Source organism: Sardina pilchardus, chromosome 12 (genome assembly GCF_963854185.1).
Source record: "Sardina pilchardus chromosome 12, fSarPil1.1, whole genome shotgun sequence".
Taxonomy (NCBI): Eukaryota; Metazoa; Chordata; class Actinopteri; order Clupeiformes; family Clupeidae; genus Sardina; species Sardina pilchardus.
The window spans coordinates 15,615,839-15,627,906 of record NC_085005.1 but is presented as its reverse complement, the minus strand read 5'-3'; the positions used below and the strand labels follow the sequence as shown (position 1 = coordinate 15,627,906).

The window sequence follows — 12,068 nt, the reverse complement described above, 5'->3', positions numbered from 1 at the left end:
CGAACACAAACATAAACACAGAGACACAAGCTAGCTATGGCAAGCTATTTTCTGAGCTTGGCATCACCATGGAATGTAGTAAAAGGGCTGAAATATTTTAAAGGTAAAACAAAGTCCTACCTACAGTATTATAGTGGTTACAAAATATTCAGTTATTGCGAATCCATTTGTTCCTCTTTTACTCCACCTTGTAACAGCAGAGAGTACCCTGCTGCTCAAGTATTCAAGTGCAGGCCAAAATGACAGACTCTGAGGGCTAATGTATTCTCGCTAATAGGGAGTTCATTTTAAGGTCATGATATTCCTGTCAGCAGGCCAAACTGGCTTGCTCTTGATGGTGAATCTGAGTGTGGGTGCATGTGAATGTGTTTGCAAATGTGTGTGTCTGTTTGTGCTGTATTTCTCACTTAAAGAATAATAAGATCAAACCCAAATTTGCATGGCCCACTGCAGCACCTCAGAGCCTTTGGATAAAGCAGGTCACTGAGTCTTGCAGCGTTTTGACTGCACTGACATGCCTGGTGCTCTCAAGTGTTAGAATGAATTTGATTGACTCTGACAAGATAGGGCTCTGGGGTAAGATAGTCCGGTAACTTCCTCCTCAATCGTTTTTTTTTTTTTCCCCTCTCTGACAGAACGTCTTTGTTGACATGTAAAGTATGGGTGAAGGCACTCATTGTCTTATCTGTTGCCATCTTGTTTGGTTGGCCAGCATCCCCCTAAATTGAATGCATGAGCTAGTAATTACAATACTCTAACCACATTACAGTGCTGCTCTGGGGATCTCTCGATATACTACCTTGGCTTTCCACTGATTTTTTTCTGACACAGCAGAGTGCTGAAGGGGAAGAATCCCTTCTGGTCTCCAGCAAGCCCAGCTGCCCTCCCCAGGCGCGTCTTGTTCATAAACAATCCTCCCCTGCCTCCGCTGCCGCCCCTGTTCTTAGCACGAGTCTCGTTTTCGTTTATTGTTGCTCTGACTCTTTGGTGTGGTGGTTTAACAATGGCCCGAAACCTACCGGTATCAAAATATTTACACAAATCGGGACTTTCTCCTGCGGCAAAATCTCCAGCAGACTGTTAAAAAAAACAGCTGGCAAGAACATGTCTGCCTTTTCAGATTATCTCGGAGAAGGCCAGTCCCCCTCCATGTGAGGCCTCGACGGACACAGCATTCCTGTGAAGCCCCCACTTGTCTTTGTCCAGATCCCTCTGCCAAGAGACACAGAGCTGCAGTAATCTGCCTGCATTCAGAATGTTTGCAGAATTCAATCAGCCACATACCAGAAAATTAGAAGTGACTCAGAGAGCAAGCTTTCTACACAAACTGGGCCACCTCCTTTGTAATTCTCCCTCATATCAGCGATGCAGCACTGTGACCTAATGAACTTGCTATTCTTAACCTAATGAACTTACAGTAACGTTTTTAACTTGACGAACCTAAGATTCTTCAGAACTTAGGAACATCTGGTGGTCTGGTGGACCAACCACATTACCAGCTTTTCAAATCGATACAGCCATATCAATTTATGTAAAAATATGTGTGTTTACTTTATCTCAAGTACCAATAATATAGACATCATTCATGGCTAATATTTGCAATTCACCCCTTTGAGATCAAATTTATGATCATATGAATGATTTTCTCTTTTTTGTGAGAAAAGTAGTACAAAAGGAAATGCTCAATTCTATTTGTTTTCTCATCTATCTACATGTAGAAATCTTCAGTAAATCAGTTTACTATTTGAACTATAAGTTATTTGATGTTTCACTGGGTCATGATAAAGAAATTTGCCAGAAACGTTACCATGGGAAGTTCTTGCAACTTCTGTGACATTCATGGGCCCAGTGGTGACGTGATAGTAAAAGCAACTTCATTTATAGAACTCCTGAATAACAGTTAGAAAAAAAGAAAACCCTACTCTCAGACGATTAGTTTTGACACAACAAGTAGGAAAAACTACACAGTTACTCTGATTATGGGGATCTGCCCAGCAAAGTCATTTCCAGAGAGGAAAGGTACACTGCTCATAAACTGTCCACCCTCTCATGCCTGTTCCTCAACGTCCTCTGGAAGGCATGGTACAGGGAGGTTACCCCAGTGAACTTCCGGTCTTGTCCTCCTCCACTTCCTGCACCACTAGCAAAAACACCTATTTGATTTGCTTTGATGTGTTTATCATCAGATAAGCTAGCCGTGCCTGTTGTTGGTGACACCAGTTCCATGGAGGATTTTCTGACGAATTACAAAAACAGCCAACCAAGCCAACGTAGGAGAGCGCAGTTTTATTCTTCCAGCTCCCCTTTCCCAGTTGATTTTCCAGTAACCTTTATATATTTCCCCTACATGCCTTATAGAGTGGGTGATTCAGGGAAAAGGATACATGTCATGAAGTGCATCTCAAAATGATCTCTTTCCACAGTATGTGCTGTGTGCTGGTCATGCGTCTCTTTGGGTGGAAACTTGGAAAAAGGGACAGGCATTGTTGCACTGGGCTACTGGTGTGAAGGAGACGAAAATGTAATCACATCACATTTCCTCCAGTGGAGTAAGTTACCTCGAACATGACAGACCAACCTGAAACATGTATCAATCATTCATGAATATGCCCTGCCCTTAACTGAATGCAATAATTGCCCAGATTTCTCTTGTTGAAATGAATCAATATCATTGTATGACATTCATCCATAGTTATTTTTGCTGTCTTGGGGAAATCATAAATAGCTGTTCAAACACAGCAATCTTTTCCAATATGAACATTCAGAATCTACGGTGATAATACGGTAACAATAATTGGTCTGCCTTGGACATCAAAGTAATTAGGCTAAATGTTTCCTATAACCAAAACTCTTTCAATCACACTTCCTTCTTGCAATACATTCTCATTTGGCAGATGATACCAATTTTCATGATGGTACTTCAGGCTAGAATATGACATCTAAAAGACAAAATAATCATGAGGGCAATGGCATTGTAAGACACAGAGGTCCAAAAATGTGCTGCATTGATACATGACTCCCTGGTTCTCACTGTGCCTGATAGTGGATTTTGTAGAAGAATAATACATTCTATGTAACTAATGGGGACTATCAATAAGCATGACAATGTTAATCGCAGTTGAAATCCGACGTAACCATTATGTTTCCGTTCATTTCAAAGGAAATTGTGTTCGTAATTATAGGCTATATATTATATGGTTGGGACACGTTATCCCAAAGTCGTTGAAAAGGTATATTCTCTAGACTAATGTTGGGCGGCACCCGATTAAATTAGTCAAGTAAGTCGCCAAATATAGAAGACCGTTGAAAAAACAAGAAAGGTGGGTGGGGATTGGGGTTAAACGATAAGTCACTCTTTACGTGTCCATATTCCTGACCGTTCCCTGACGCTGACTCGCAGGGAGGAGAAAGTTATTGGAAGACGATTAAGCAACTGCACCAGTCCAAACTTCGAGAGGAACTTCCTTCCTCTCCGCGTTTAGCAGCATGGAATGGTTTATAAAAGGCTGCAGCGAAGTTCACAAGACAACATAGGCTTATATACTTTGATACTCACGTTGCGACACGGCAGTGGCGGTTCTAGGATTTTTCTGTAACAGGGGCCATTAAGGGGCCAGATGTTACATTCAGGGGCCGAGTACAGGGTACATCCAAGCACAGAAAATAATTTATTCAGTTCAAGTTTTCTCATTTATTTATACTGTGCGTAAAGGACACATAGAACTCATTGAATGCAACACACCACACGCACATACTCTTACCCTTATACTCTTATTTATACTATGCATAAAGGGTACACTGCATACAACAATGCATAGACCACACACACACACACACACACACACACACACACACACACACACACACACACACACACACACACACACACACACACACACACACACACACACACACACACACACACACACACACACAAACATTACTACAGCAATACTGCCAAGCCTGAAAAGCTCATGGAACATCTCTTTGAAAGACTCCAGAAAAGCAACAAACTCAAGGAGCGTGGTCACTTTTTTCTATCCTATCCAGCACTCTCTTGATCTGATACACATACTCTTACCCTTATACTCTTATCTATAGGCTACTATGCATAAAGGGTACACTGCATACAACAATAGACACCCCCCCACACACACACACACATTACAGCAAGCCTGAAAAGCTCATGGAACATCTCTTTGAAAGACTCCAGAAAAGCAACAAACTCAAGGAGTGTGGTCACTTTTTTCTATCCTATCCAGCACTCTCTTGATCTGATACACATAGGCTACTCTTACCCTTATAGGCTACTTATTTATTTGCTGCAACTGAGCAGAGCAGCCACTCGTTTAATATGAGCCCTAAGCTGTTTTAAGGGCATTTTCACTACCTCTAGTTAGAAGCATTTATTCTGGTCATTGTAAGTGCCATTCACACATGCTACATATTGCTTTTTTCAGCACAGTCCAGATCTGCCACAATATCATGTATAAATACTTGCATTGATTTGATTTAGATTTTTAAATAATACAAATTTGAAAAGCGTACTATACAAATTCTTACATTTTGACGTGTAGGCTATCTCACCACAGCAAGCTGACAGCTCAACATGACTTGCATGGTTGTGTAGGCCTGACTGTCCTGAAAATGGCAATATAAGAACCATGATGGAGGTATACTTTGGGGCTGAGCAATTTACAGAAATATGTGGTGTGTGCCTTCCAGAAATAAATGGCAATTTTTATTTAGTGATGAAAAAAATGACTTTCTCTCCATATTTGTGACACTAGCTGATCTGACATGACTTGTTTGCGATAGCACACATGACGTGCACAGATGATGATTCTCTATAATATTTGTTTTACTGCATTGCAATGAACACAGTAAAGGCAAAAAGTGTTTATTTGACAAACAAATTTGGATGCAATATGAGTCTTGAATTGGATACCATACAGGAGTTTGCTAGGATCTCAAAACCGTGTTATGAACGTGACTTGTCAAAGAGAAACACATGATAACATTGGATTATGAACATAGGCTATTATGCCACACAAAAACACGAGGTAAGTGGAGCTAAATGAAGTTATTATTTTGCTGTCACTTCATCTGTTTTATGGCCTAGAAGGTTGTATTTGGTATCTGTGGATAGCTCTAGCTCTCCTCTTTCATCTGACATGCGTGCCATATCTTTTTGATAGCGGTTTCACGAGGAAATCAAACGAGAGTAAAGGTAGCCATTTAGCTATATGACATTATTATTTGTTTGTAACTTCGTCTGATTTTATAATACGAAATGATCGATGTATTTGGTATCAATGCAAAGCTCTGCTTCTCCTCTTTCATTTGATATGCGTGTCATGTCTGTGCGATGCGTGGTCCGCGAGTAATTCAAGCGAGAGTTCTGGATGCGCCGGTGAACGCAGAGCAGACTGTAAATATGATATACTTTGATTTAACTTCATGATTTTATTTTATTTTCATACTTGATCGTACAGACAAGTGTCTAGTATCGTTGGAAAGCCCCGGTTCTGCTCTTTCCTGCAATATAAGTCTCATCTCGCTGTGACTAATAATAGTGGAGCAATGTAACAAAGAAAATGTGTGCGTTTTTAATGTGTGCGTTAAAAAGACTCCGGTTGCTCTTTCATCGGCGATTAATGGAACAGGGGCACTTCGGGGGCCAATCAGATTTCAGTAGGGGCCAGGGCCCCTGTGGCCCCGCCCCTAGAACCGCCCCTGCGACACGGAATAAACTGTAAGCTTCCATTCCCATCCCACCGTTTAAGATGTCTAAAAGGAGTTTGAGCTCTTCGACGATGGCGGCGTTTATGCAAGTGATCCTTACTTTGACGTTCCTCTTGGACGTGGAATCACTCAATGCTATTTGTGAGGGCAATCAATGCTACCATGTACACGAGGACATTGCAGACTTCACTGCCGCAAAAAAGGTTTGTCAAGATTCAAAGGGACATTTATTGACAGTGCGATCAAATGCATCAAACAACGCAATCTCAACTTTATTGACCGACTTAAAGGGAGACTTTTGGATCGGGCTACAATTTAATGGCAACTGTCCCCAATCCCCCTCTGATTTGAAAGGATACAAATGGATAACGGGACAAGAGGAAGCCGACTTTCACAACTGGGACAGGGACGACGCGGTTTGCCCTACCTCCGAACAGTGCGTAACGGTATCCACAGACGACCTCAAGTGGAGGGAGAGATCGTGTGCTGATAAAGTCGATGGATTTATATGCGAGTTTGTATTTGACTTAAGTTGTCAACCACTGCCGCATTCACAGATCAAAACGTACCGGACGCCATATGACTTTGAGGGGCCTGACCTTAAAGTTTTACCGATGGGAAGTGTGGCGGAGCTCGATGATGGGACTCAGTACATTTGCACTGATAACTGGCAGAAATCACCGTGGACCTGTGAGATCTTCGAAGGCGGCTGCGAGCAGAAGTGCGCCGTGGTTGACAGTAAGCCCGTATGCACCTGCTCTCCTGGCTACTTGGTTGACGACCGCAACGGTCGATCCTGCCGTTCAGTTGCGAATGATCCCTGTAAGGGATCTGGCTGTGAACAAACCTGCATTCCACATAATGGAAGTTTCACCTGCCTTTGTGATCAAGGGTTCTCTCTGGATGCAGACGGCAAGAGCTGCAAAGACATAGATGACTGCGCAGATGAACGAATTTGTGCGGGGTCTCACACGATGTGCGTAAATACGGTCGGAGGTTTCGAATGCAAGTGCAAGAAGGGGTTTGAAATGCAGAAAGGCATTTGTGTGGATATAGACGAATGCGCTAAATGGCCATGTGAACACGAATGCATCAACACACCTGGCAGCTACAACTGCTCTTGCTATGAGAGACACAGGGTATCAGACGAAGACCGTCACAAATGCATATTGGATTGCCCACACCAGGAATGCCCAGCTGTTTGTGACCCCAACGAAATTTTTCAGTGTGAATGTCCAGATGGTTTCGTCCTCGACGTTAGAGCAAATGGCCGCTTTTGTGTTGATTTCAACGAGTGTGATATGTATTACTGCGATCAGCACTGTGACAACAGCTTTGGTGGATACACCTGTTCGTGCGGTGAGGGATATGAGTTGGTGGACGGTTACAAATGTATACCATATGAAGGATCAGGCACCACGCCATCATATAGCGATGTCATTCCGACCACCAAGTACACGACAGAGAGCCCATCAGCTGTGACAGCCGGTAGTCTCCTTGGAATTATTGTTTGTGTTGTGTGTGCCTTGCTCGCCCTGGTTTTGCTCGCTCACCACTGTCTGAAACGCCGAAGTGAACATTCACTCATCGGTGCGCCTAAAAGCACTGACTTGCATGACTTAGAACATATTACCACTGAAAACTTCAAGCCAAATTTTTCAGAAATACAGATGAAAGGAGATAGATAGCTGCTAACGCCGTTTTTAATGTAATGCCAAAGAGCTAACGTCTGCCCTTTTCCTGGAGTTAGACTTTTGTGAACAAACACAACAATATCTGCAGTCGGTTCCCTGAAACGTTGGCAACTGCAATTCTGTTACCTCCAAAAATAGGAGAAAATGAAGAATATATTTTTTGATTTGTGTATATATAAATGTAACTACAATGCTATATGTACAGGAGTGATATATTTTATGTTTTTTTTTTTCGAGAAGCACAACGGATTCTGAAAGGACACGAATGAATGTTTCTTGGGAGAAACTGTTTACTGTTGTTTGATGTCTATGCAATAAAAACAAATTATTGTAGGCCTATAACACGGAGGTCTTTTTAAAGTGCGCCTGGCATGTCATTTTGTTTACATTGAATACATATATTAAATATAGGCTAGGCCTATATTAATCCTGGGAACATGTTTATAAATCACAATGTTTTACATGCATTTTTAACATCCTCGGTGTCCACAGATTTATAAATATACTGAATGATGCTTAAAAAAATGCCAGTTGAAGAGAATCAAGTGAATATAAAAACGTCATGTTATGTCATGGGTTAATTGTATTATTGTTTTTAATAGTAATTTAATTTAATTGAAATATAGACATAGCTGTCTAACGTTCTGCATTTAGGTTCTAATTGCTAGTCATCATTAAAACACACTACAGTTTCAACCAGCTGATATCAGTGAGATATTAATCAGGCTGGATGAGGCTAACCCTTTACTACACAACCGAGCAGTTGAAAGAAAAAAATGAACACACAGATAAACCAAACAGGTAGCACTGATTTTCTAATTTCACAACACTGAATCATGCATCAACTATGAATGAAAATATATTTACAAACTAAAGTAGCCTACAATCATGTTTCTCCAGGTGTAGGCTATGCCCACTTGTTGCACATGATACAGTTGAAATAAGTCAATTTATCCTTAAATCTGCCCTCTGAAATCCAACACTAAGGTTTCCACCAGCCATCTTAATACTAACACATCTTAAGCTATAAGAGAGGTACTGACGTAAAATGTTTTTTATGCTTTAAGTCTTTATGCCAAAAAGCAGCTAGGCTATAATATAGCAGTTTGGGTCAAATGGATGCAACAGCCATACTTTATTCAAACCAAAATATAGATAGATAAAAGGTTTTTCTGTTGTTCACAAGGTGTGTGCTTAAAATGCAATTGAGGTCATTGTTTTCAAACCAGAGGTAGGCTATCAGATGTTAAGCAGTTAAGACCTCTCACAGCACATTGATAACCAGCCAGATAGCCAGGATCTAGATGGGACATCATGGTGAACTATTCAAATATGGGCTCCTGTCCAAATATAGTCCCAGTGATTTGAGAGCATAGAACATAATCGTTATATTTCGATGAATTTTAAATCTGAACAAGGTTTTATCAGTTTTCAGAAAAATTCTTTGTGACAAAACAGAATTTGGTCTGTTGGTTATAGCAATGATAAACAAATATCAAAATATAAAAATGTAAGATAACTGAAAGCATGAAACAGTGAATACAGTGTAACACTAAATAAAAGCACTCTACTTAGTGTACTCCAATCAATCCCACAACTTCCCCCGCACTACAGCAATGCTCCCGTTCTCTGTCCAGAACTACGGCCACTTGTTAAATTATCTTCATGCTCAAGTTTTCTTATTACAGTTACAGTCACAGATCAGAACTGAAATTCTCAAAACTACCTGTTCAATCTTCAGATCATTACTGTATGTCACTGGTGCACATAAAAAAAGTAGTTTCTCATTCCTTTGATCAAGTTGCAAATGTTTTGGTACATCCATGAAAATAATCATGTACAATTCTCAGCTAAATAGTCTCACTCCCCACAACATCTAGGCATTGGTTCAGTCACATGCAAAATGGTTGAACATGTTGTCATCTGAGAATTTGTGGCCCAAAAGACAGGAACATCAGACGGTGTAGGAAGTCTGCACTGTAATTCCTACAACACTGCATTTCCAGTTTTCCCTAATGAGATTGCCCTATATGGTAAAATTTCTGCTTTATTTCATTTTTTCCATGCAGCGCTGTCTTTTCCTTTCTAGCACAACGACAGGGTCCGACAAGAAATGACAAAAAACAGTAAAACCGTGAATGTGAATATTTTCGATCAAACTTCCACATACACTAAGGTGTAGCCTACAATTTACAAAAAATGTCATACAAATTTTAGCCATTGTTTACATCAGAACATCCCTAGAGTACACTGTTATACTGACAACATGACTAAGCCATTTGACTGTCTTATCCGTACACGATGACACAAGGACTTGACATTCTGATGCACTGACATGTTCATTGACACAAATATTTCGTTTTGAGAAATGGACTAAGGATTTTGAGCAAGAAACTGTTTTTTGCAGGTAGTCCATGGTGTTTGCTATTTGTGCAAATGGTTTTCAGAAATGCACTTACTGTTTAGCAAATCTCAAGGATGATTCGAGAAATGTACCAAAGTGACTGAGAAAATCTGTAACAGAAAGGAACATACAAACCACAATTCTGGAAGGGAATTGATTAACAGTGACCAGGTGAGTCTTGAAATATTTCTTGAATATCCCAAAACTATCGCAAGAATATAGAACAGTAGGTAACTTATTCCACTAGCGAGGATTCACAAAGGGAAAGTGTCTTGGCTGATTGTGCTAATGGATGGTCTACACTGCAGACTCTCGTCAGATGACATAGATACTGTAGATTGATTGATTGATTGATTGATTGATTGATCGATAGATAGCCTTTATTCTCATTGTACAGTCACCTGTGAAACACAATTGGGGTTGCTATGTCTGATAAAGTGCATTTGGGATTACAGCTAAGAAAAACAAGAATTAACAAAAAGAAAATGTAGAGCTGAATCATGGAATCAAGTGTCCTGTAGGACAAAGGATTTGAAGTTTTGGCTGCTATAGGAAGCCAATGTGTTTCCTTTGGCTGATTAAAGACCAGAAGTGCTGCTGCATTTTGAATAATCTGTAATGGTCTCACATCATAACCAGGTAGGCCAGATAACAATGTATTGCAATAGTCCAGATTAGGCCCGATCTTCCTAATGGTGGATAAACTTACACAGTCAGCTCCATGTTTCTGTGACTTGTAAAGTTGTTTACAGTTTTTCACAGTTGCTCAAACACTAAACCCCATTCTCTGAATCAAATTCTCAAATGCCTGAACACATTTATTGAATGATTCCCTTATTTGGCAAAACCATAGACTACTTTCACCCACTTTCACCCATTTTACCAAACTCATTAACCCTTTTTGCAAAACTGTGAACACATTGTGCATTCTGATGCACTTCTTAATTATATTGATAACCAAACAACGCAGAAGTTGAACACAATTAGTGCACAGTTGTCTCCATTTGAACACTACCACTCAAAATTGATAACACTTCTGTCTAATGATGTGACAACCAATATAAGTCAGTTCAGAGTTGACAGAGACGCAGGGGACAACAAGTGTGTGTTACAGTAGAAGTGGGGTACAAGGAAGAGGAGGGTGCAGGTAGGAGGAAGAGGATGAAGAGAAAGACAGAGAGTCCCAAGAGTTGCAATACTGTAAATGATGATATTTGGGCAACAATCATTGACCATGTTCTGGTTCATGGAATGCCAATGAGAGAAGCAGGACTTCATGGTCCAACCCAACATCAGTGGTTTCTCTGTGGCGTCAATAATCCAAAGATTCAGACTACAGAAGAGAAATAGCGTAAATGTCCATTATCATACAGTACAGTAATCACTGAACATCCACTGTTACACACTTACTACCCTTTGAGCTCAACTCTGAGAGAGTGAAAGAGCTGAGTTATCAGTATGTCCAAGTAAGTCTAAATTTAGGCACAATACAATACTACAGTATTGCATACTTACAGTACTATCAGAGTCTGTGGCATCACAGTACAAATCATATTCAGTACAGTATTGGCCTGTCTTTCTGTTCACTTACAAAACTATTTATATCTTCATATAGGCTAGACGCTAGAGGATATGAGTAGAGACTTATATAAGTCCTTATTCTTTATCTTCATTGTGATATTTTATTTTTCGAATTAGAATGAATACAATTCCTCCAGGAGCCATAAACCCTGCCCTGAAAACTGTGTCTTCCATTGTTTGGTGTATTGTCTAATCACTGCTCTGCAGGAGTGTAATTTTGCCTGATGTGTTCAATGATTTGAGACCATTAGTTAGTTTTGAGCAAAGTTAAAAGTGTTTTGAGGTGATTGTTCAGTTTTGCACCAAGATTGAAGGGTTTCGAGAATGTAGGTTGAGAAATTAGTTTTGTGTTCACAGTTTTGAGAAAAAGGTAAAGAGTTCTGAAAAAGGTGTTCTAGCAATTGTGAAAAACTGTAAATGTTCTGTCATAAACTTCTATTGGGTTTATCCCTAGAACACCTGTGCATACCATAAGAGAAACTGAGAGAACATTATAAGTTGTTAAAGAGGGGCCTCTAGTGGTCTTATGATGACACTGTAAGATAAACAGACACATTTTCAATCTTGATTCAGTGATTAAAGTGTAACTTCACCCCATATCTCCACCCACTTCACATTTCTGAAAAAGGCTTTCAAAATGGGCG

At 40.2% G+C, this 12,068-nt stretch overlaps 1 protein-coding gene across 1 annotated transcript; it reads left to right on the top strand.

Moving 5' to 3' along the window:
- Positions 1-5,743: 5,743 nt before the first annotated feature.
- Positions 5,744-7,799, top strand: thbd (thrombomodulin). The gene has a single exon (XM_062551252.1). The coding sequence runs from the start codon at positions 5,787-5,789 to the stop codon at positions 7,431-7,433; it is 1,647 nt and encodes a 548-aa protein (XP_062407236.1). The 5' UTR covers positions 5,744-5,786; the 3' UTR covers positions 7,434-7,799.
- Positions 7,800-12,068: the final 4,269 nt, after the last annotated feature.